This window comes from Solanum lycopersicum, chromosome 3 (genome assembly GCF_036512215.1).
Source record: "Solanum lycopersicum chromosome 3, SLM_r2.1".
Lineage (NCBI taxonomy): Eukaryota > Viridiplantae > Streptophyta > Magnoliopsida > Solanales > Solanaceae > Solanum > Solanum lycopersicum.
Window position 1 is genome coordinate 2,527,743 of NC_090802.1, and position 25,163 is coordinate 2,552,905.

At 36.0% G+C, this 25,163-nt stretch overlaps 1 protein-coding gene across 1 annotated transcript in view; it reads right to left on the reverse strand.

Annotated features, from left to right (window-relative positions):
* Positions 1–2,726: 2,726 nt before the first annotated feature.
* LOC101246111 (cleavage and polyadenylation specificity factor subunit 1) overlaps positions 2,727–25,163 on the reverse strand; it is a 39,910-nt gene continuing 17,473 nt past the window's right edge. Inside the window, exons 13-26 of the mRNA XM_010319165.4 lie at positions 24,501–24,578; positions 22,148–22,288; positions 21,907–22,001; positions 18,371–18,567; positions 16,650–17,440; positions 16,279–16,359; positions 16,133–16,198; positions 9,178–9,255; positions 8,561–8,782; positions 7,732–7,863; positions 7,462–7,638; positions 6,309–6,488; positions 4,590–4,975; positions 2,727–3,500 (exon numbers count right to left, since the gene is read on the reverse strand). Coding sequence (XP_010317467.1) covers positions 3,386–3,500; positions 4,590–4,975; positions 6,309–6,488; positions 7,462–7,638; positions 7,732–7,863; positions 8,561–8,782; positions 9,178–9,255; positions 16,133–16,198; positions 16,279–16,359; positions 16,650–17,440; positions 18,371–18,567; positions 21,907–22,001; positions 22,148–22,288; positions 24,501–24,578 — 2,739 coding nt within the window. The 3' untranslated portion in view covers positions 2,727–3,385. The remainder of the gene's footprint in view (positions 3,501–4,589; positions 4,976–6,308; positions 6,489–7,461; positions 7,639–7,731; positions 7,864–8,560; positions 8,783–9,177; positions 9,256–16,132; positions 16,199–16,278; positions 16,360–16,649; positions 17,441–18,370; positions 18,568–21,906; positions 22,002–22,147; positions 22,289–24,500; positions 24,579–25,163) is intronic.

Sequence of the window (25,163 nt, forward strand, 5' to 3'; positions counted from 1 at the left end):
ATTTTAAGTCAAAAGGAACTCTATTAATATATTTATCACACGTTTAATTATTTTTGACTAATAATATACATAAAACAAATTTTTTGAGAAAAAAAATCATTTTTTCTCACCCTATTCATTCACTATAGCTCTGTCCCTAGGTTCAACAGTGCATAATGTAGCGACAAACTACTAATCAATTACCAATTAAAAATTATATTACCGATATAACTCATCCAAATAAAAATTTCTTGCATTGATTACCAATCAAAAATTATATTACCGATATAACTCATCAAAATAAAAATTTCTTGCATGCTCAAAATTGTTGACTAGGAAATATAAATAACACCAATTTTTTGGAAGATATAATATAGTGATAATTTTTTGTCACAATCAAGACCCCCTATTGCCAAATCCCAAACAAACACCTAAGAGGGATGAGAAATTCAAAGTTAAATAGTTTTATATACAAAAGAAATTAGGCAAATAGCTGACCTTTACTAAAAGATAAAACTTAAAAAGTTAAAGAAAAGAAATAAAAATTGCATGTGAAAATGTATTCACAAAAAGACATTGACCAAAATGTTAATATTCTTTTTTTTTTAGGTACAAATATAAATAAAGTGAAGACAAAAGGCATGCCTAAAAGCAAAAATAACTTTCGACATTAAATTAATTTGGCGTAACGTTTGCCTTAGCAGCATGCATTACTTTCTTTCATCTTCAATGGAACAGTGTAATAATAAGGTCTTCTTTTTCTTCATTTCTTTTTTTTTTTTAAAATTATGTGTCACAAGTTTGAGTTATAATAGTACTTTTCTTAGTCAATGACTTTTCAATTGTACCTTTTAATATCTAATTTAACTTAAAAATTAGCGTGATCTTTTTTTTTTTGGTTGTTGTTTAAGATTACGTAAGGAGACTATAATATATCATACATATTCCATCAATCAACGTGAGCTTTCTTTTTGTTTCCTACGGGGTGTTTCAAGTTTCAACTATATGGGCTTCGACTAGTTTTTATTCTAGTGTTTATATACGAGACCTTAATTAATAATAGAGAGATTTTGTTCATCTCATCACAACTTTTGATGGTATTTACGTGAGACTTTGACATTCTACTTCTCATTTTTTAGTTGGAAATTAAGAATAAACAAGACACCAATTGCTCTTTCCCTATTATAAGAAGGGGATGAAGCTATGCTTAAGGTACCAAATTTCGGCAACTATAGCTCTAACAATAAAAAAAATTGGACCATGATTAATTTCACTTAAACCTAATGCCCTATCGTCATGTTCGGATCAACTTTCATATCTCGATTAAATCCACGAGATACATACCAGCTCTCACCAGTAATAGGTACCAAGTAACGCTGTCCACCAAGCCTAGGGCAAATGAGAAGAACTAAACACACGATAAAAACTCGTAAACTATATTAAGGATTCGTTACAACTAGAACTCTCTCTTCTCTCCATAACAAATGAATAATCTTCTCTTCCCACACGTATCCCTTGATGGGACCAAATTTAAGATGTTTTTAAAATTGAGGAGTTAGCTTTCATGATGGGCTTTTTTGGTAGCATTTGAAAGAGAGATATAACAACAATATCTAGTGATTATGGACTATACACAATAATGTAATATGAATGGGACTACAAATTGGAAAAAGAGGAAGAAACTAATCATGGGAGAGGAGGCCATATGCTATCTATAACTTCACTAATCTCCATTGCATTCTGATCTGTGTCCCTCTTTTTCTAGACATTTCCAAAAGCATTTGTCCCAAACTATATGACTGGATTTTAACTTCTTTATTTCTATGATATTCTTTTTCATGGAAATATTGGTCAAGTCATAGAGTTTAAACATTTAAAAGGGTTAATATGGCCGCTTAATGATTCTTTATAATTTGTGTAAACATGGTAAACCGACCATTCTACTGAGCTACTGAGGAACAACAGGAAATTCGATCCCATGAAGTTCAATTCCCGTTCCCTAACCCATGAGCAATATGAGCTAGAAACTTCCTTCATAATACCCAAAACTCCTTCGTAGTGGCTCCCTAGACTCATTTCAAAGGGAACCTCATAGTAGCTCTATCAAATTATATTTCATTCATATTCCAATTCTATAAATAGAAAGGAAGAGGTCAGTTACCAACAGGAGGAGGATAGAAAAGAGAGTACCAACAACCATTCCACTCGAGCGGAACTTCTAACTGAAGTTGCTCGCGTTTTTTCAGCAAGGTATATGGGCTACGGAGTCCTTTTTCTATCTTATGCGTTTGCGTTCGGGGACGGCTCATGGATGCTATCTATTCTAATTCGAACTTGTTGAATGCCAACTCGGCCCTTCGACTTAGTGCGTCGGCAAATTGGTGACATAACACATGTCATTTAAGTAAAAATAGGAATAAATCATACCATGAATAATCAGGTATCTATTAGCTAGGTTCATAGACAATTGCATACTACAGCTCTTTTTTTTGGGCAAAAAGTAACAGATTAAACATATCTGTACCACAAATATTATCAGACAACTACTTCAACTAGACCAATATGGGTTGTCCATCTATTAAGTATTTACTAATGCGTCCAATAAACTCCACTTTTTCTTCTCTTTTGAGAAGCCATGGCATCAATAACTAGAGCTTTTCTCCATTGACCATTGGAACATTCTTTCCAAATGTTCACATCTATCATCACCATCCTGAGTATACACACGTGCAACGCTTTAACCCAGATTTTGAACTAGTTTAGCAATCATTAGTTAAGAAAGGATGCATACATAAAAGAAAAGAATCAGAATTGGAAGTAAGGGTATGGTGAAACTGACAAGGGTTTTCAATTCGAGTATCATCCACCCACCACATAGTATGTTTCTAGAACGAATCAGTATGAACTACAAACACAGAATGCTTTAAGGAAAGAAGAAAAAACTCTGGAAATGAAAGTGTTGCTCTTAGTCATTCGGAATATGGAGCGAGGTGCCAGAAAATATGCAATAGTTGCGAACTTTGGTGATGGTGTAATCACTTATGCATCATAAACATAATCTACAAGATAAGCAATGATTGGTTATAGAAGATCAAGCTTCACCTTTCATCTTAAGCAGCAATACATAATAAATGACCCTGGATTTCATACACCTAATTCATATACATCCATCAATGACAACAGAGAACCAACGCTGCTCTTGACGAGAATGATGACTGCAACGCTCTTCAGATTCATGATTTGTGAGGAAACAGCTTGTTGGGAGTTAAAAGCAGCCTTACTTCTACGAGGATGATTACTGAAGGCTTTTAACTGGTCAAAGATTTCTTCTGGAATGCTTCAGTACCCCACTTCCTTCAAATTAGCTACATTGGTTTCTGATCTATCCGTCCTCATTAAAGCTACATTATAAGAAACTTGTACCCAAGATCATGTCATTCAAGTTTGACATTATTTGCATCCGAGTGGTTCCGATCTGCTGAGCTATCTCAAGCTGTTCCTCCAATGGGAGCATCTCATAGCTGCAAAATGAACAAGATATATACATTAATGATACGAATACAGATGCTACTACAACTGATCAACGTTGTCAAAAAGATTGAGATACAGTGTCTTGTCACAAATTTCACAAATTTTGATAGTGCTTTGAGCTTAAGCCCTTGCATAGTTTTGGCACTGCTCTATGCTAATTGTCTTGGGCACAGAGAAAAAAAGCTGAGTATCCAACTCAAAACCTTAAAGGAATGGGTGAAGCAGCCCAAGACATAATAGAATCCTTGAAAACCCTTACACAACAAATAAGGGATAAGTAACCTTATTCTAGGAATTTGCACACAAACTTGAACACTTTCAGGGAAAGAAATAGAGAGAGTATGTCTCAAGAGGGAAAACGGCCTAACCAAAGTTTGTTTCATAAGGTGCATCCCTTGGGAGGTTACAAATCCCTTTGAGAACTCTTATGAAACAAACAAGAATATGTATACTCTCTAATAAAACTTACTGAGAAAGATATGCAGTCATACAGCATCTCGTCAAGATCAAAAGTGATCACATATGATAACGCATAAGTAGCATATATAAATGGTAACTCGGAGGTCAGTAGTGTAGATATAATCATGTCCTCCATAGACCTCCCTATGCACCAGTCATTAATGTGACACTATGAGAAATGAAGATGACAAAATGAGACTTAAAAATCCTCTAATGGAAAGTTAAACTAACCAGTTAGGATGAATGCTTTGGTGTTGTGACACATTTAATAGGTCATCTATTTTTTTTCCTGAATGTATATTATGTCATGCATTAGCCAATGCTCTTTTAACCTTGTCAGAGACTTGTATGTCCGTGTAGGAATGAGTGTGAGATCTAGAGTACCCCAAACCAGTCTTGAGAAACAAATTATTGTAGTCATGGTCATGGAGCTCTTCAATCTCATCACAAGGCAAGACACTTCCTTTTCACTTACTACCAAACATAATTTATTTTGAGAAGGTACCACCAAACATAATATGGTACATACTCAACTGTCTAAACAAGGAAGTTGGCAACACTTAAAAACAAAATTTGAGTAAACTAAAAAGAAGTGCTAGATAGTTCCAAAGACTACTTACTGGGATAGCAGCTCACAGTCAACTATGTTGTCTGGACCAGGCCGATGAGCTTTTCCATTTGAACGGAACTGGCGGAAAGATCTTGGATTTAATCCAGCAACATGGGTAACAGCAGTGACAAGCTTTTTCTGCAGGGACTGAAGCCTACGAAAAGTAAGTTCATCCAGAGGGGCTATACAGCCAAGGCTGCCTTCTAAAGTGCCAAACACTGTAGCGAAGCGATTAGTTTTATCAGAGCCAGGAGTGGTAGCAGTTCGTTCAGATGTAGTGGGAAGCAACTGCAAGCGTAGAAACTTTGTAATGCGAGAACCAACATGGAACTCAGCCCTAGACAGAAGCTTCTGCCCTTTCCAACTTTCTGACACCTTTGGAGCATAGTAGAATATCTACATTTAAGCAAGTATAAGTAATTAGAGTCTGATATCAAAGCCCCTGATTAAATTTGAATAACATCGCAAGTCTTCAAACCATTGCTAAAAATAATAGCAGTAGGAAGTAAAAAAAGATATTAACCTCTTGGCTAGATACCATTATCAAGATGCTATTGCAAGATCAGTGATACTGACCAACATATATCTGAATAACTATTGCAAGTATGACTAGTTATATACTTTCCATAACTACGTTGCAGGTCACAAACTTCACTTTCGAATATCATCCAAGGAAACTATAAAATTCTGTGACTCAAAATTGAATTTGCTCACGACATGCTCAGTGGAAAAAGCTAGTTTGTATCATTTTCATGCATTAGAATAGTCATATCATAGCAAATTCATCCACCTTTTTCTAATCAGTGAGAGACCCTTCTCCAACCCGAAGGAAAGAAAGCACAAAAAAGTCCATAATAACAATAATAATAGTAATAAAAAAAAGTGGTACAGGAGATAGCTGAATAGAGAACAAAAAAACAAAACTCTCAGGTTGAAAATTGTAAAGATATGGCACTTGAGCTAACTCAACTCCAAAAGCTAGCTCGTGATGGGAAGATTGCCCAAGTTCATATAAGGAGACCACCAGTCCATTCCCCAACTAATGGGGGACTTTTACCAACTTTAACAACCCCCTACACGCCCAGGACCACTGGAGCGTGGACTGGGAGCACAAACAGGAATGGATCTGTCCGATACCATGTGAAAACATGGCATATGGGCCTAACCCAACCCCAAATGCTAGCTAATGAATGTAGGACTTTTACCCACTCAAACAAAGGTGATAGGCAACAAGTTTTGCATCATATGAAGAAGTTAGAGCAAATCAACTTATGGGTATTCAACTAATCCTAGACATTGGGTGTACACATGCTATTAGAGTGAACTTGTTCTGTGAACTTAAAGTTCCACAGAAGAGCAATGGCCTTCAAGGTTTACATGTCCCACATTTGTGGAGGTAATAGGTTGTCTCCTCATATGGTTTTGGACAGCCCGCGCCTTATGAGCTAGCTTTGAGGTTGAGTTAGGCCCAAAATTCATTTCTTATCCTTATGTACCAAAGCTAGGCTCATCCATGTTATTGTGTGTTTCAATGTTAGCCTCCATGTTATGTTGTCCATGCTATGGTTGGTAAGCTTGGTATGTGGAGGAAATGGGTAGTTGTCATTATATCGTCTTGGACAACCTCAACTTCTAAACTAGTTTTTGGGGTTGCTTAGATCTAAGGTCTGTATTTTATCACGAAAGTTATTGCATCGACAATACAGAAAAATATAAAACCACAACTTACCTGAACATTCTTTTGATCATCTGAAACTACAAGACTGAGAGTGCTACCATCAATCAAAAACTCTGTTGCTAAACAATCAAGAGGACTAAAATCTTTAGCCAATAAACTCAGTTGAGGCTCTTTCCAACTGACGAAGGATATACTCTTGTGAATGTCTCCAAGAAGAATAAAGTTCTTCACCTATAATAACAACATTGAAGGAAAATGTATGGAAAACATTCAGAATATTTTTTTTGTGAGAAGCTTTAGGAAACTAAACAAAGAGAACTACAAATACTTTCATGATTTAATATCGTTTGTCCAAGAATGAAAAGGTACTATTAGATCCCTCATTTATGGAAATTGACAAGGTTTTAGAGAATAAACAATAAATTATGTGCTCCTCCCCAACAGTCAATTTGATTCTCTTTGTAGCTTGAGCCACCAAAAAAATTTGTCCAACTACAAGTAATAGATATAGGACAACCAATCTGAATCTTTCTATAGATAAAAGAAACTACTAGCAGAGTGTTGCTCCTTTCATAACATTTCATTCAAGTTATTTTCCACTTTGTTTTTGGTCTAAGCATATACTCAGGGTTGGGTACAGGGCACACGATTTTAAAGCACACTGAGCTCTTGCAAAATGATTTATCTCATCAAATTCTGTAATTGTTACCAACAATGCAGAATAATAGGAACTGCAGAACTTGGATTCACCAAATCATGATTCATGACTGCATCTTATGCACTTTTTACAGCATTATGATAGGAACTCCTCAATCTAGGCACACCTGCCACTTCTAGTGGATTTTCACAACCCTGGTGTGCAAAAGTGGGATATCCACTAGACCTTCTTTTTAATGTTAAACTCACCACTCTTTAAGATTATAAATTATGCAATTCCTTGTGAGCTTATATTGTTAAATCTCAGATTATATTCATAAGCTTTTATATCCTCTATGCAAATTCGGAAGAGGGTGGGCTATCAGCTACCATTGATCCACATTCTTAAACTTCAATAATTACAAATTAAACGAACCATGATTTACATAACTTCCCCAGATGAAATGAAAACTTACTGAATAAAACACCCAAGTACTAAGCCTTAACAGGATTTGATCTGATAATATTCCTCAGAAATGAAGGAAAAGCCACTAAAAATTGTACTTACAATATTTAGGCTCACAGCATGAAGTGGAGGATAGTCACAAAAGGCAACTCCATTCAATTCAGAACCCGTCCATTTATGCAAGATAATTTTAGGACCAGAAGCTATCAACAAGTGACCTTGAAGTGAAGCTAAAGCAGGTATAGCACCCTTTAATTCCTTTGAGTAGACTTCTGAGACCTGAAACCAATTAAAAGAAGAGAGTAAAACAACTCATTTTGCCCCCAAAAAAGGACGAAATATGGAAGCCAAAAGCCATGTGGTGGGAGATACCAATGTTCGTGAATTATCAGCAGTTCGATCTATAGAAAACAAAAGCACACGCCCCCTTGCAGCCACATCCTCCCCTTGCACGTAAGCAGTTCCCACTGCCAAAAGTGTTTCATTCTCTTTCGTTTTTGTATTCTGTTGTAGAACATTGAAAAAAAGAGGAAATGATTAGTTTTTGAAAGTCTCCACAAAGAGAAGATTTAGCAGTCTCCTCATGTTCCTACCAAAGTAGTATTCAAGTAGTGCTCCAGGTTTTGTTTTATTTTCTTCTTTCTTTTGGAAAGGGGAGGAGACAAAATAGCGCAGGTTACATTTCAATTGATAGTGAAATTAGGGGAACCAACAAATTTCCTTACCATGGTACTTTCATTTCTACTTCCGACTTAAGGGTGAGAAATATCTTAAGATTTTTAAACAGATCACTTCAAGGAGAGCTTTTCAAAGGGAAACTGGAGCTTCAGAAACTCTACTTTAGGTAATTGTGACATTCAACAGAGAAAATGCACAGAAGAGTTGAATGTATGTACCACTAGAACAGTATCTTGTATTTTCCAAGTTGGAATTCCAAAAGTTGTAGCTTTTTATTAAAGAAATACCACCCTCCCCAGATATTTTATTCTCAATAAATGAGGTTATCAATGTTAAGAATCTAACAAGAAGGTAGTAACTTGACCTTCAAAGAATTGAATCAGCCAAGTCTGAGAGAGGAAATAAACATTGAATTATTTTATAAAGAACAAAAATTAAGTTTGAAATTCTTTTTGGAGAGCTTGTACTCAATATTAAAAACAAACAATAAAAAGAGAAAGAAGAGGAATAAGATTAAACTCACAAATAAAGTAACCATCCTCACGGTTAGAGCATTTTCAGAACTTTGCATAGGAATACTTGCCCTTGTTTTCCAGGGCCCACCAGATTTTTCTGGTTCCAAAATCCGAACCTCAAATTCTTCTATGGGATAGCTTCCTTCATAATTTAAATTATCAGGATCAAACTGCTGACCAACCTCTTGATCAGCTATAGATGATAGGACTTGATTCAATGGCTTAAGAACCTGTCGGAAATAAGCAGAACTGTATGAAATGAAGCCAGTAATATTAATGCTAGCCTCTGTTTTTTCCACCAATGATTCACATTTTCTTTCTATCTTAGTTCCTCTTCTTTTATTTTATTTTATTTTATTTTTGTGTGTGTGTGTTGAGTGGGGTTTGGAGGGGGACACACAGATCACTGACCATAAGTGTAGTCAACTAACAATTCTGTGTTGTGCATTCATGGGTAGGAAAGCTCTGTAGTACGCAAATTGCTGTATGCTTAATGACTCATCTCTGAGCATCTGTATTACCAGCCTAACTCTTGAAAGCAAAATATTACCAGCCTACCAACATATGTTAATACATTAATCTCAAAAACCACAAATAGATAACAGAGGATGGAGTATATACTCACTGGAACTGAAACTATAACTGAGTAAACATTCTTCTCAGCAAAATAAGCAACTTGATGTGGTGTTCCCTTTAGTGGTATCTGCAACCCAGTTCCAAGAATAAACGAGAAGAAAGACGAGAAATGTTAAAAGTCAGATATCCATTGGGAGAAAAAAATATTCAACTTTATGTACTAATGATTTTGTACTCTAACTAATGGGAAAACATTAGCAACAGTTCATATGCATAACTTTAATTATTTTCACAGGGAGGAGCTCTTAATATAATTGAAAAAGCTGAACAACATGCTATATTTATAATAGGATAATTGACATTCCTTGACCAGTAGTTGAACTGCTCGAGATGCAATTATACCTTGCTTTGAAACTATACTAAAAAATCCCTCCAATCAATCCATTAGTTGGCCACTGCACAAATTCTTCCAATTAGTAATCACTTTCATCAATCATTTAGTTAGCCATTATACAATCATATTATCTCTGTTGAAGCTCTCATCCGAAGTGCCCAGAATTTCTAACCTCTTTCCTCAATTGGTTATCTATAAATAAACTTGACACAAGCACAATTATTGTGTTGCCTTAGCTCATCAAAAGCAGATCAATCATAATATATCTAGAGGATCAATATAATAAGACATAATTAAGAAACCACTTTTGAATTTCCTTTAGGGGTCGTTTGATCGAGTGTATTAGAATAATGCTAAATGAAGTGTGTTAGTAATGTTTGCATTAGCAATGCATGTATTTTTTTTTCTGAAACTGGCAACTTTAATCTATATATCCTCAGGTATACAACAACAAAAGTGTAGTTCCCCTTCAAAAGTTTTATAACTTACAGAATAAAATAGTCTTAGTCTAAACTGCTACTTATAACTAGCACATCAAAGATATCTTCTGTCCTAGTTAATATATCTTGTTCACACCAAAATAGAAAAGAGCTAAGCAGTCCATCTTCTTGATCTTCTGTAAGCTATTCTGCCAATTTTCAAAACTCCTGGTGTTTCTCTCTTTCCAGATTGTCCACCAAATACATGCCGGGATAAGTTTCGATCTCTTCTCCTTGTCAGAAGCATTGCCATCTCTATTCCAGCTGCTCAGGATTCCTTTAATGCTCCCTGGTTTCACCCATCTTATCCCCTTTAGACAGATGAACATTCTCCATAATTGTTCTGTCCATGTAAAATGCAAAAAAAGATGGTTAATTGTCTCAGCATGTTCTCCACATAAAGTACATCTCGAAGCCAACTGATAGCCTCTTTTCTTTAGATTTTCATGCGTCGAAACTGCTTCTTTTGTTAATAGCCACATGAAGCAGTTTACTCTGTAGGATACTTTTGGTTTCCAGATGATCTTTCATGGCCATTCTATCTCCTGTCCAGCATTCTTGTTGACTTCCTTATACACAGAATTTACTGAGAATTGACCTTTGGTATCATTCTGCCAAACTAATAAGTCCTTTTCAATGAGGTTACTGGAAGAGCCTACTGAATCTTGAAATTCTGCCACTTTGTCAATCTCCCAATCCTGAAGGTTCCTCCTTAAGAACAAATTCCATCCTTGGCCAGTCCACATTGTAGCCACAATGGCCTGTTGATGTTGGCATAAAGTGAACAATTCAGGATGCAACTGTTTCATAGGGACAGACCCGTTTCACTTATCCTCCCAGAAGGATGTCTTTGACCCATCTCCCACTTCTACCTTGGTTCTATGATATAGCAATGGCCATAGATTTCTGATTCCCCTCCACACAGTGCATTTATATGGAGTACTTATCATTTTAGTCATCCACTTATCTTCCATGCCATATTTTGCTACGATGACCTCTTTCCAGAGCATGTTATCTTCATTTGCAAGCTTCCACAACCACTTCATCATTAGGCTCTGGTTTTGTTTCCTCAGATTTCTTATGCCTAGGCCTCCTGTATTTTTACTCACCATCAGTTCTTTCCATTTAACAAGATGAAACTTCTCATCTTCACTGCCTTGCCATAAGAAATTTCTTCTAAGAGCATCAATGCTATTAGATACACGGGCAGGCATAGGGAAGACTGACATCATATAAGAGGGTAATGCATCCATCACACTGTTAATTAAAGTCAATCTTCCTCCCAAGGACAAGTACTGACTCTTCCAGCTGGTGAGTCTCTTTTCACATTTTCCAGTACCCCATTCCATATGCCTTTGGACTTACTTTTAGCTCCCAAAGGCATACCTAGGTAAGTAGTTGGAAGCTCCCCAACCTTGCCTCCTAGTGTTTTGGTCAAAACTTCTGTGCTAAGCACACTATTGATAGGATAGATGAAGCTTTTCTCCCAGTTAATGTGGAGACCAGAGACAGCTTCAAAAATGACCCTCAAAATCAGTATTTGTTTTGTCTCAGCTCCACAAACTTCCAATGTGTCATCTGCATATTGTAGATGAGTTACCTCCAAACTAGAAAGTTCTCCTGCTTGGAACCCCTTGATCCACCCTTTTCCCCTTGCTGTATTAATAAGATTACTCATTCCTTCCATAGCTAAGATGAATAAAAATGGGGAAAGAGGAACCCCGTCTCAGGCCTCGTTTGGAAGGGGAAAAGCCAGTGGGTACTCTATTCACAAGTATAGAGAGCCTGACAGTGCCAAAACAATATTTTATCCATCTTATCCACCTGGCCCCGAAACCTACTTTCAAACATTTGTATAAGAAAGTCCCAGTTTAAGAAGTCATAAGCTTTTTGTACGTCCAGCTTTCATACAATTCCTGGCTTATTACTCCTTTGTCTGGTCTCTATGCATTCATTAGCTATCAAAACAGCATCCATAATTTACAAAGATACCCTCCACTACTATGGTAGAAAAGATGTAAAAAAGGTTTTGAGGGGCAATTGGATCTTTAATCATTTTAATGCATGCATTAAAACCGTTGCATTGCTAATACCTAGAAATCCTTGATATTAGCAATACACACTTCAATACACAATAGATTGTTAGTTATTTATACATAGGTTGAAAAAGAATACCAAACAACCCCCCTTAAAGTATTTGTTTTTTGCAGTTTTTTAAAATAGAAAAACATAGAAAGAGCATTAGAAACAAAAATGACGTTTGAAAACAATATTTCTATATGCATAGAGTAAAAAATTTTAAAGAGTGCTTAAAATAATATGTGAACATATACTCCCCCATTCCAGTTTATATGGCACTTTTCTTTATTAGTCTAATCCAAAAAAAAGCATATTACAATATTTGGAAACAATTTAACTTTAGACTTCTTATTTAACTCTTGATAAGAACCTTTTATAGGCAATGTTTTGGTGGAGACAAAATTATAGGAAGCAGTAGGAGATCATAGTCAACAATTAGAGGGTAATAGATTGGGGTGAGTGTGGGTGTGGGTGTGGGTGTGGGGGGTGGGGTGGGGGTGGGGATTTGGATGGCATTAGGTAGTAAAGGGAGTATAATTACTATGTGGGATAAAGGTCTTGGAAGGGGGAGATGGCGGAGAGTGGAAATCAGATGATCACTTGCAAGTTGAGTGGCATTAACGTAGATCTCAATTGGTTTCTTACAGCAGTCTTAGTTGCACGGACTCTTCTCTTTTGATGTCGCACCCGTGTCATTTGTTAAGAGTCCGAGCAACATATACAGCAGTATATGATTCATGTGATAGAAATGAAAGGAATGAGCTCGGGGAAGAACTAGGTGCAATGAAGAGTTTCTGTGAAGGACCTCGGGTGGTTTGTGGCGATTTCAACACTACTAGATTGCCTTCAGAAAAGACAAATCATACCAAACTTTCAGGAGCAATGAAAGACTTCTCTAGTTGTATCAATGAACTAGAGCTACTTGACCCCCCTTGATTTGGAGGATCTTACACTTGGAGAGGAGGGTCAAATCATAGAAATGCATCACGGATTGACAGATTCATACATTCATTTCCTTGGGACAAATTGTTTAATCAGGTCAAATCGTAGAAATGCATCACGGATTGACAGATTCATGCATTCATTTCCTTGGGACAAATTGTTTAATCAACTCAGACAGAGTTCCTTGCCTAGTTTGGATTCTGACCATAATCCAATTTTGTTGTCATGTGGGGATGATGTCTTCAACAGATCATATTTCAAGTTTGAAAAATGGAGGCTGAATGTGGAGGGGTTCAAATGCAAAGTACAAGACTGGTGGAATTCTTTTAATGTGACAGGAAGAGCAAACTATAAGTTAACAACAAAATTGAGTCTTTTGAAAGTAAAACTCAAAGAATGGAGCAAGGAGAATAAAGGTTACTGGAGGGCTAGAAAGGACCAACTTCTGGAACAAATTGGAAGCTTGGAAATCATACAAAAAGCCAGACCTCTTACTAATGATGAGTAAATGATGAAAGCACAAACACAATGAGCCATAGAGTACGAACAAACGGCTAGAACACAAAGAATTTCCACAGAATGGCTACTGCGCGTAAGAGAATCAACACTATAGATTCTTTGATGATCGATGGGGTTATGTCCTCTAATTCTGTGGAGATTAAGAGGTCCATTGTGGATTTCTATCAAAAAAAATTAATATCTTTTATGTTCAAACTAGTAGTATGGAGGAGCAACAACGGCTTACAAGAAGGTTTGAAAAGGAACAGGTGTTAGAAGGGATCAAAATGTGTGCAGCAGACAAGGCACCTGGCCCCGATGGTTACACATTGATTTTTTTTGCAACTTTCTGGGAAACTATAAAGGAAGACTAAGTTGACCTTCCACAACTTCAACACTCTACAGAAATTTGGAAAAAGTTTTAATACTACATTTGTAGCTTTGATTCAGAAGAAGGTGGGGGCAAATGATCTGAGAGATTTTACACAAATTAGTTTGATCACAGGGGTGTACAAATCATAGCCAAGGTTCTAGCAGAAAGATGGAAGAGGGTGATAAGCAAGCTTGTGAAAAAACATCAGATGGCCTTCATTAAAGGTAGACAGATAATGGAAGTTGCTTTAATTACCAGTGAGTGGATTGACACTAGAATTAGAGGAGATGTACCGGTGGTTATGTGCAAGTTGGATACTGAGAAAGCCTATGGCCATTTAAATTGGAAGTTCCTGATCAACACTCTTAGACAAATGGGATTTGGAAATAGATGGCTCGGTTGGATAGACTTTGTATTAAAATCACCAGGTTCTCCATCCTTGTTAATGGAGAACCCGTAAGTTTTTTTCATGCAGAAAGAGGACTTAAACGGGGGAATCCTCTATATCCGTTCCTTTTTATTTTAGCTACGGAGGGATTTGACAGTTTAATGAGGAAAGCGTTGGAAAATAATTGGATATGAGGTTTCAATATAAGAATAAGGGCAAAGAGAGTATGGAGATGACAGATTTACTGTATGTTGATGATACAATAGTGTTTTGTGAAGCAAACCAGGAACAGCTATATGCTATTTAAGTGTGATTCTGGTAGTTTTTGAGGCTTGTTCTGGACTCAAAGTTAACTGGAGAAAAAGACATATATTTCCTGTAAAAGAAGTTGCTAAAAGAAGTTCAACAGATACAAACACTAGCAAACATCTTGAGGTGCAAGGTAGGGAGGCTACCAACGGTCTATCTAGGCATGCCATTGGGGGCAAACCATAAAGCCATTACTATTTGGGATGGAATTATTAAGAAGCCTGAGAGGAAGTTGGCACTTTGGAAGTCTCAATATCTTTCATTGGGGGGTAGTCATTTTAATAAACTCTATACTAGATCTTATTTAAAGTCCCTTTTCCCTATACCTGGTGAGGTGGTCAAAATTCTAGATGCTTTGACAAGGAATTTCCTCTGGCAATGAAATAAAATTGAGAGCAGTTTCAGTTGGTCAAATGGGCAGAAGCTCAAAAAGGGAGGAATTATGGGGGTTTGGGAGTAAGGAAGCTCATGTTACATAACAAAAATCTGGTAAGCAAGTGGCTATTGAGGTACAACCAAGAGGAGCATGCACTATGGAAAGAGGTGATGCAACACAAATTCAGCCAAGAAGGGGAATGGTGTTCAGATAAAGTATCAACCACTTATGGAGTTATAGTTTGGAGGAATATCACCAGCTTTTGGCCGACTCTAAAAGTTAATACAAAAGTTAAAGTTGGGAGGGGTAAGGTTTTATTTTTTCTGGAAATAAGACTTGATTGGTCAAGGATCTCTTCAAAATTTGTTTCCTGGACTTTATTCTATCAGTGTGCATCCGAATAGCAAAATCAGTGAGTTGTGGTCTCAACAAGGGTGGAATTTGGTATTTAGAAGGTTGTTAAGTGACTGGAAGATATAAGGGGTAATTGAACTACTGATGATAGAAAGCTTTCCAGGCACTAATTTGGACACAGACAGACTATTATGGAGATAACACCCAGATGGAAGGTTCTCTGTCAACAGATTGTACAAGTGGGGTCTATCGGTAACTGGAGGAAGGAAAACAGGGCCATGGAGTTCTATTTGGAAGAGTGTGGCTCACTATGCAAAGAGGCACTGAAAACCAACAAACACTTATTTTTGCATTAACAACACAAGTATGGGCTTTATTCTTCAATTTAGCAAGCCTAAACTGGTGTATACCAGAACACACACAGCACCTGCTTGCATCTGGTGGAATATTTGGAAGGAAAGGAATCAGAGGATTCTTGAAGGAAAAGAATTCTCAATACAGAAGATTAAATGGAAAGTAATTACTTCCTTGGGTTTTTGGTGTAAAGAACAAAATATAGAAGAGGAAATCCATTTAGTTGATTTTGTAGGTTCTTAGTAAATATTTCTGTTTTTTTTCTTATCTTCTCTCCTCTGTTAATGCTTTTTGGAGGAGGTGACCAGCATAGCCCTTAATGCTGAGGAATACAAGTAACCCGTTTCAAAAAATATATATTTCTTTTTTTTACTTGATCCCAAAAAAAGAAAAATAGGAAGGAGCAAGTAAAAGGAAAAGAAAATTGTTTAACCGGTCTACAGAAATAGGATTCCCACCTTTTGCACTGGCCAATAGTTGTCATAGGACAGGAAAGATGGAAGTTGGCAAATCTTTAAAGTTCCCTGCAGTGACAAAAAGCAATCCAGAAATACATTAGCACAGACACATGAAAGTTGGAAGAAGCGTAATTTCATTAACGTACCAGGGCTGTAACATATATAAGTCCGTGATTACAGTTAACATTGTGAAGGACAGTGAAGGCAACAATAGGTCCATCACACAGCTGCAGCAACAAAGCATTACTTGTCAAGAAGAGTACATAACAGGTAAATGACCCAAGGTGAAAGTTTTTAGCTTAGACATCAAAGGTTTACAGGTACATTAAATGGTTGTGGTCCAGGAAAGTTGCTTCAAGGCAAGACCATGATTTCCTGGTTCATTTCTCAACCAGGCACCACAAATAACCAGCATAAACGGGCATCAACTTAATCTAATTTCACCAACCTCTCTACTCTACCAAGAAAACGACAACAATAATATGTGAAATACACATGGAAGTAAGTTAACAATAACCTGTGGATGTATTCTAAGTCGTTCACGAAACACCATGAACCAAGATGGCCTTGATCCGGTGAGAAATATTCCTTGAGAACCACCAATATTCTTATAAACATTCATTCGCTGTAATTGGGATCCAGATGGCATCTCTTCCCTTGCATAATTGTCTACTGGAACCCGAACAAATCTTAAATTTCTGAGCCTAGATGCATTTGTACTACTAAGACTAATGGAATTTTGTGATGAAACAGATCCATCAACTTTAGAAGAATTCTCTGAACCTTCAAAAACATAGGCATGGTAACTTAGAATAGTCCCATCAGCCAATATCCCAAAAAGAAAAGGGCGGGAATGTTTCCCTATCCATCTATGCATCATCAACTCCACCACGTTTATCTTCACGTCCTTACTATTCTCTTTCTGTCCAGGTCGGATTACATCCTCAGTATTCTTTGAATGTGCATGAAGACCATTGACCGAGTCTTGCATAAAGGTGTCAACAAGGTAGGTCCTCCCAGAAATGAATTTATCAACAGAGAAAACACAAGTAAAACTGGGAACATCAAATATTTCAAGAGTGCCATTTTCATAACAAACAACACAATATACATCACCCTGATCCTGAATTACCCCATCGGCACCATCAATTGCCTCCCCCATGCCAGAAGAAAGCCAAGCGTCAGTACTAGTCTTCCTGAGCCAAGGTTCAGGACCTTTATCATGATATAGTGTACAAGCAGATATTGACTTTTTTGAGCTTTCAAATACTGATGGAACAGTAAGAGAAACAGAGCATGATGATGGATCTGAAAGGAATAATAAAGTCAGCATGGAAGAGAAACACAGGATAAATGAAAAAGTTGAGCTTAAAAAGACATGGTTCAAGACAGATGGGAGACTTAAACTGTGAATTGTGCAGTTATTAATAAACCAGCTCAGGCCTTACAGAAATTTTAAAAAAATTGAAACTGGTAACGACTATATATATACACATATATTTTAAATTACACCATATCAGTGGAGAAGACTTCACAAAATCCCCACCAAGCTTAGGCTACTGCTTTCACAAGGATCTTATCATGTCGACTAGTGAGTCAGCCTCCTCAGCATAGCTTTCTTTACACCAAAATAAAACAAAATATAGAATTCATCTTAATTTTCTCTACAAAATTATTTCAAACACTCTATAGTTCCTCTCTTCCAAATGGTCCACCATATACAAGCAGGGACAAGTTTCCACCAATTTTTCTGACTAACTGCCCCATCATTCTGGTTCCAAGAAGTAAACTACAGTGTATTTTTACTAATGCAGATTATGATTCAAATTAGTAGTAAGACAATGATTGAGGCCAGTGGTAAGTCCCTTGTGAGTTGCAGTACATGTATGATTCGGTTTCAAGTTTATTTTAAATAAAGTTGAAGTCAAATTTCACTTGTATCGTTACTCATACGAACTAGATCAGTATGCTTTAGTAACAATTTAAGTTTTTGAGAATAAAGAAAGGGCATTTTGATGTACGGGCCTGCAAAAAAAAATTCTCTTTGAAGTAATGTTCACAACAAATATCACAACCAACACGAAACAAATAAGTAATATTGCATAAAGACAGCAGGGTATTAAGCTGGAACAGGATATATCAAATTAAGCAACGAAGAATGAGTTTCTTGTTGGTTATCACTGCTAGAAGAGTGGTAATAACATACAAAAGCATATATAACTTATCTTGCTAATATACCTCCAACAAGAAGCTGAAGACTTCCATTTGTCATTCTTAGTAGAACATAAGGATCCGCTATAGAAACAGAAGCTACAATAGAAGTATCTGAACTCGAGCCAGATTCCACATTTGAAGCCTTAAAACTCAATTCTTGAGTCATAAATGCACCATCAAGAATTCGAGCACCATGAGCAAACACTTGGATAACTCGGCGTCTACACAAAAAAGTGAAGTGCATTTAAAAAAACTTAAAAAACCCATGCAACTGCTCAACATAATCAACAAGGAAAGAAAACAAAATTCAAGACATAAGTCCAATGGTAAGTTTTTTGAAAAGAAAGTGTGGTATATACAAAATAGAACTCCAGATCAGGGAACTAAATCTTACTTTTTCATTCATAACAACCATAAACAGAAGAATAGAACATACTGCATTCTCATTTTTTATACGTATAACATATTATAATTTAAGGACCACAAAGAAAGCAGAGCCGTCATCAAACCCTTTTCTTTTGAATCAGCAATAGGTACCTTTAAAGAGAAAAAAGGGTTTGTCAATGTCCTCGAAATTATTGTACAACTTCTTGCACAACCAAATCAGGAAACAATGTGACCGCAGACACTAAATATGCCTATCTTAAAGAACATTTACATCAAGAAAGCTCTTTACGAGGCAAGAACAAATGAAGGAATCACTGGCTTTGATTATGCAAACAAAAGGTCATTAGAAAATGATTTGCGTTGAATAATATAATGTCAATGACAACGAAATGTGATTATACAGAATACAAAACCAGTTATGACTAACAAAATGATGTAAACGCTGCCATTTTCATTTCAATCACACAGCATTTCTACTATAATACGCCAAAATATGTTTGAGATGACTCCACTTTTATAGAATTTTGAAGAATTAAAATTCACCAACTTATTCAAACTTCAAATTTCATGAGAATTAGGCAGGGCATGACGCAACTTCATCTCACCAAGGAAATTATCCTTGATAGGAGGGTGTGAAGGTCGAGAATTAGGATAATCGGTTAACAGGTAGTCGAGTGTTTTGCTTTCCCTTTACAGAAGTGTTACTTGGAGTCTTGTATTTTCATATTCTTAGATTTTTGTTTCTATTGGTTGTTTCCCTAGCCTTGATTTTTGTGTTTTCTTGTTGTTCGTACTGCTTGTTGTTGTTCTTACTACTTCTTGTTATTCTCGAGCCGAAGGTCTATTGGAAACATATCTCTTTTCCTAACACACTACCCTCCACATACTCGACTTATGGGTTACACTAGGTATGTTGTTGTTGTGCTAATTTCTCTATCAAAAAGTGTTTCAACACTAATTTAATACAAACTCTACTATCACTAATCTAATATATATGTCAACATCACGTATCATTTTTTTTAGATAAAGTAAAAACTTTACTGATGTATGGGCAAAGCGCTCATATACAAGTATACCAAAAAGTAGAGAACCTACAAAATGAAATGATTTCACAAAAGACATCCAATCTTCTAACAAAATGGAATATCATGGGTGCACCAACAGGAAATAAGGGACACAAAAGCTCTCTTATTTTTGTCTCTCCATGCAACACACATAAATGCAAGCAGTGCCACATTCCACACCATGTGTCTTCTACTCCTTTTACAAACTAGCGGAAGAGTAGCTCATGTCAGCATGGGTCATTGTCACAACTGAAATGAAATTATCAATGTATTTTTGTCAAAATAATATTTAATATAAAATAAAATATGCTTAGTCTACTACTGATACAAATATATATGTAGTCTATTAATGATCAAAATAAATTTGAAATATTGATTATCTATGAGTATATAAGCATCGGGGAAGATGTTTTCTACCATAAATTTAATTCTAGAATTATTAGTAAATTTTTAAAAATCGAAGTAACAACTGAATTGAACCGTACCAGACCAGTTATTAGGTGCCTTTAATTAAAAATGTATGTTAGATAGGTTTTAGTTTTTAAAAAAATAATTATAAAAGTATTTCATACATTTGACTCATTATGTCATAAAATTACTTAATGATAAAAACAACATCAGACGAAAATAATATTCTTCTTCGTAATTTGCTAAAATGAACACATTTTAAGAGAAAAAAAATTCTTTATAAAAGATCCAAATAGAAAATAACATTTATTTACTTTATTATTATTATTAAATTAATATGAATTGATTTCACAGGAAAATTCCAGCCAATAGGAGGATAACATTCTTGTTGATTCATATTATCGATTCTTCGCATTCTTTATTCCTTCCAAAAATTACTTTTTAGTATAACTTTGTAGTATATACTCCCTCCGTTCAATTTTACTTGTCATATTTGTCTAAAAAAATTAATGATGGATATGGGCTATTTTAGTACTCAATCCTTATTATTATTTAGTATTACGTCTTTAAAAATGTTTTGGGAATAAGTAGTTAATGCTAAGGATAAATTATGAAAAAAATATTCTAGAGGTGGGGTTTCATTTCATCAAATAAGAAAATGACACATAATAAATATTTAAAAAAAAAAACAAAACAAAGAGAGGGTTGTTAGTTTCAAGGGTAAAAGTGAGACAAAAAGGTAAATGGAAGGGTATTTTTAGATCGAAAAGATGAGTAGAAGGGTATTTTTCAGACCAGAAGGTGAATGAAGGGTATTTTAGTCCTTTTCCTATATTTCAGGGGTATTTTTGACTTCTGATATTTTAATAATAAAAAGTAAGTTAAAAATCTATTTTTGAAAATAATAGACAAGCAAAAGTGAATAGAGGAAGGAAATAGTATTTAACTATGCTGATTCTTTTTTTAAAAAAAAGGTAATTAACTATGTGCAATACCTAAGGGCCCAATCAAATGAAATTACTCTACGAAGGACTAAGGGCCCTGTCTGCATTTGTGGAAAATAGAAAAAATGATGCCCATCAAATCTTCAACTTCAATAGCACTATAGGGCATGATTTGTAATTTAGTAGTAAGGGATGAGCTTTTTTACAAACTTTGATAAGGTACAAGTAAGAAACATAAAAGCCAATCTTCCTAAGCAAGTTTATTTTACAAGAATTTTTAAAGACTTTAATACCCTTGAACTTTTATTTATTACCCACAAACTGACATGTTGAAACCTTCATTTCTAATATGTAGAAATATTCCAGCTGAACGACATCTCTTTCATAGTACCCGGCATCACGCAAGTCAACATCAATTATCATATATATATTTGTGAATTTAAGACCACAGACTCTGTATCTAATCAAATATTATCACATAAAATAAAACGCGGAGAGTAGTTATCAAATGAAACAATATTATCACATAAAATGGAACTGAGGTAGTAATCAAACAAACCAAAATAGTCTAAACCTAACAGACCAAGAAGGAAGTAAATTGTTGCAGGGGGGAAGAAAGGTCGTGTGAACTTTCTAATTCCCAATCATCAAGTTTAGAAGCATAAGGAACTCAGTGAAGACTTGAATACTATATGACAGAAGATATTGGAAGGGCAAAAGGAAATACGAACATAATGATTGAGCCAAAAAAACCCACCTCCCAAAAAGATTTCCAGCAGCAAGAGTAGTTCCTTGAACATAGTAATCGACATTCTCTGTTACCTCCTCCAAATTATTTGCAGTCTGCAGAACCTGCCAGAGAAGATAAGAAAATTAAGTAACATGTATCTCAACAAAAGATTCAATTTCAGCTATAAAGCAGCATAGACAGGAAAATAGAAGTGTTTTTTCTTATCAGATATTTTACATTTGGAACTATCCACAAGTGAAAGGAGTACCATTGTACGAGCCTCCAAACTAATAATCAAATATGCATGATATTCATCTTCTTCATCTGCCATCCTTGAGGATTCGCTGAGATGGATACGTGTATTCTTGTGGTAGACAGTCCAAATTCCCTTGCAACCTGGTAAAGCTTCCTTCACAAATTAAAATTAAGCATCAAAATTACTTACTCCGGCTAGATTTGTGTACACTGTTCACTAACAGGCAATGTCATGATATGCTGAATATCAAATATTAAGTTATAGAGCATCATAAAACATTTTCCATTCGTCCAAGTTAAGATGCCAATCAAGATTGTGTAACTAAGAAAGCAGAGAAACAGCGAAATTCCTAAATGCTTAGCACTTTCAACAAAAACATCTCCTTGATATCAAGAAATGAACATAGAAAAGCAAAGAGAACAAGCACATCATGGTACAACTCATATTACAGTGCAATCCTATTCAACAGCTTTTCAATAAAATTGAACTCTGGTAAGGCACTCATAATCAAGAAACTAGTAGTTATTCCTTCAAGTCACCACCAGTTGTGTTGTTCATTACACATAAAACTAGACAGTTCTTCAAGTTGCAGGCAGTCACATGGAAAATCATCTAAATAAGTCAAAAAATACAGTGCCATGTATTGCAAGATTAGCAGGTGGTTAACATGAATATGGGATTTCTGTGTTGGTGCATGAAAATTGAAAGCTGGCTTGAAAATATGCATACTGCTAATAAAAAGGGAAGAAAGGCAAGGCACTTCAAAACTGATGTAACTAATTAAACAAGAAAAAAGAGTAAAAGACAGTAAATGGGCCATTCTCAAGGCCTGATGCAATTAGAATTGGAAGATACAGCTGGTGTTTGACTTGATGAGGGCAAGTGTTTGGACTGTTCGACATTAAACTGTCATAGCAGCTTTTCAGGAAGCTGCGATTTTAGTGTGAGTGTCTCAATGATTGACATTTCAAAAGACCACTCTCCCACCACCAGATAAACCTTGCTGGAGGATCCCAAATTGATTCAGTAACACATATGTGAGTCCAAAGCAAATGGTGTCTTTTCTCCATGCCCTCATCTATACCAATGAATCCCCCACCTCTGAATTTAAGCAACTTTTCCAACTATGCATGTAATGGTATGTCAAAGCCCTTATCCAAGGATGGTCCGATTTTGGTGCTGCAAATTCAGTTCCGGGTACCATCGCTCTAGGATGAATCACCTCCAATTCCAGAACCACTAGCCCACTAATACCCTCTATTAAATTAGGTCTTAGGCCTAACTCACACCCCAAAAGCTAGCTCCTCCCCCAAGCCTTATAAGGAGTCCACACATCTCATTAACCACCAATGTGGGACTTTTATCATTCTTTAACACCTCACCTCACGCCTAGTGTGTAACATCTGGTGCGTGAGCAATTTTGATTTTGGGGCCCCAACATCGGGTGAGACGGGCCCTGCTCTGATACTAAAGGATATTTGAGCCACAGAAAGGCCTCGCATGAGAGAAGAACAAAGAGAGAAAGAGAGCATATATAAGGAGTTCGTCTTGTACATTGTTATTCAATGTAGTAAAAGAAGATCTTGTTTCTTCCCTTTTTACACCAGTCACTAAAACTAACTCTTCACAGCAATAGGAAATAATGGAAAAAATCCACCGTTCAGATAACAAAAGAAGGTCCTGACTAGTATGTATGAACCTCTTAACACTTCAAGCTAAATACACCATATTCCAAAACCTATATCACAAGGTATGCTGCTAGACTCGGATCATTGCCTCTTCAAAGAACAATAAACCCATGTAAATAAGTGTGGGTGGATGACAGAAAGAGAGGATGTCTTAGCATCTTAGCAAAAAGAAAACACACCACAAATCCACACGGGCAGATCTAGGAGGGGCGAGGGAGCGAGGGTATTCACCCGAACCCCCTCGGCAAAAGCTCACACTATCTATTATACAAGGTATATTTTAAATTTTGGTGAGCATATGCAGACTTTAAATCCCCTGAACACCAGACTTGGAGGTTGGCTCAATGGTTTAGGGTTTCAAAATTCATCTTGAAGTTTCACGTTCAAATCTTGGGGCACTACATTTTTATTTTTCAAACCTTTTTGAACCCCCTTAGTGAAAATATTAGATCCATCATTGCATCCAGATGCTGTGCTTACCATACTTAAAGCTTACAGTAAACAAGCATAACAAAGAAATAGGAAGAAATTATAAAGGTAACACAAGCTTTGAAGTTCAGCAAATAACATGCAATAACAAGACTTATCACATGTGATGTGATGTGATGTGATGTAAGTACTAGAAAGTTTCACAGAGCCTTAAAACCAGAAGAAACTAGAGTAGAGAGAGAACATACTTGGGTGATCGTTTCTGGGCGGATTGATTGCTGAAGCACACTCAGAGAACCATTCTTTCCATGACCTGAACAGCATACCTGACAATGTCCAAAAGAGATTAAAAAGATCTCATACTGGACCTGAAAACAAGTAATAGAGCATCGAAAAGCTGAAAAAATTTTAATCACACTATATCATATTTTAGGTTTTTGTATTCTGGACATTTGTATGTTCCATGAACTTCAGCAAAAGGACTTCAACAAAAACAAAAATTAACCTTATGAGTTACAAATCTAAAATATATTCCACAAGATAATTTTTAGTTTCTATTTCTCGTTATTTTATAACCAAGAAAATCCCGAAGGGTCCGACTCAGATTTGGAACTCAGTGGATAACAGGTCCGGCCTTCTACCATTCTCCACTTAGATACTAGGCTTTTGGTTGTAGAAAGATTTAAACCCGTGAAGAGCATCCGATCCACACATCATGTTCTGCACTCTTCCCACTAAACCAAAGCTCTAGGGGCTTAATTCTCACATCTTATATTATAAGCATTATATCCATTACTTGATTCTATTGTTGTATTTGAATCGGAAAGAAATATCTTACATATAATTTTTCAAATCTTTTTTTTCATGTTACAACAGAAAACAAGTATGTGTATAAGTCATCTGCATGAAGA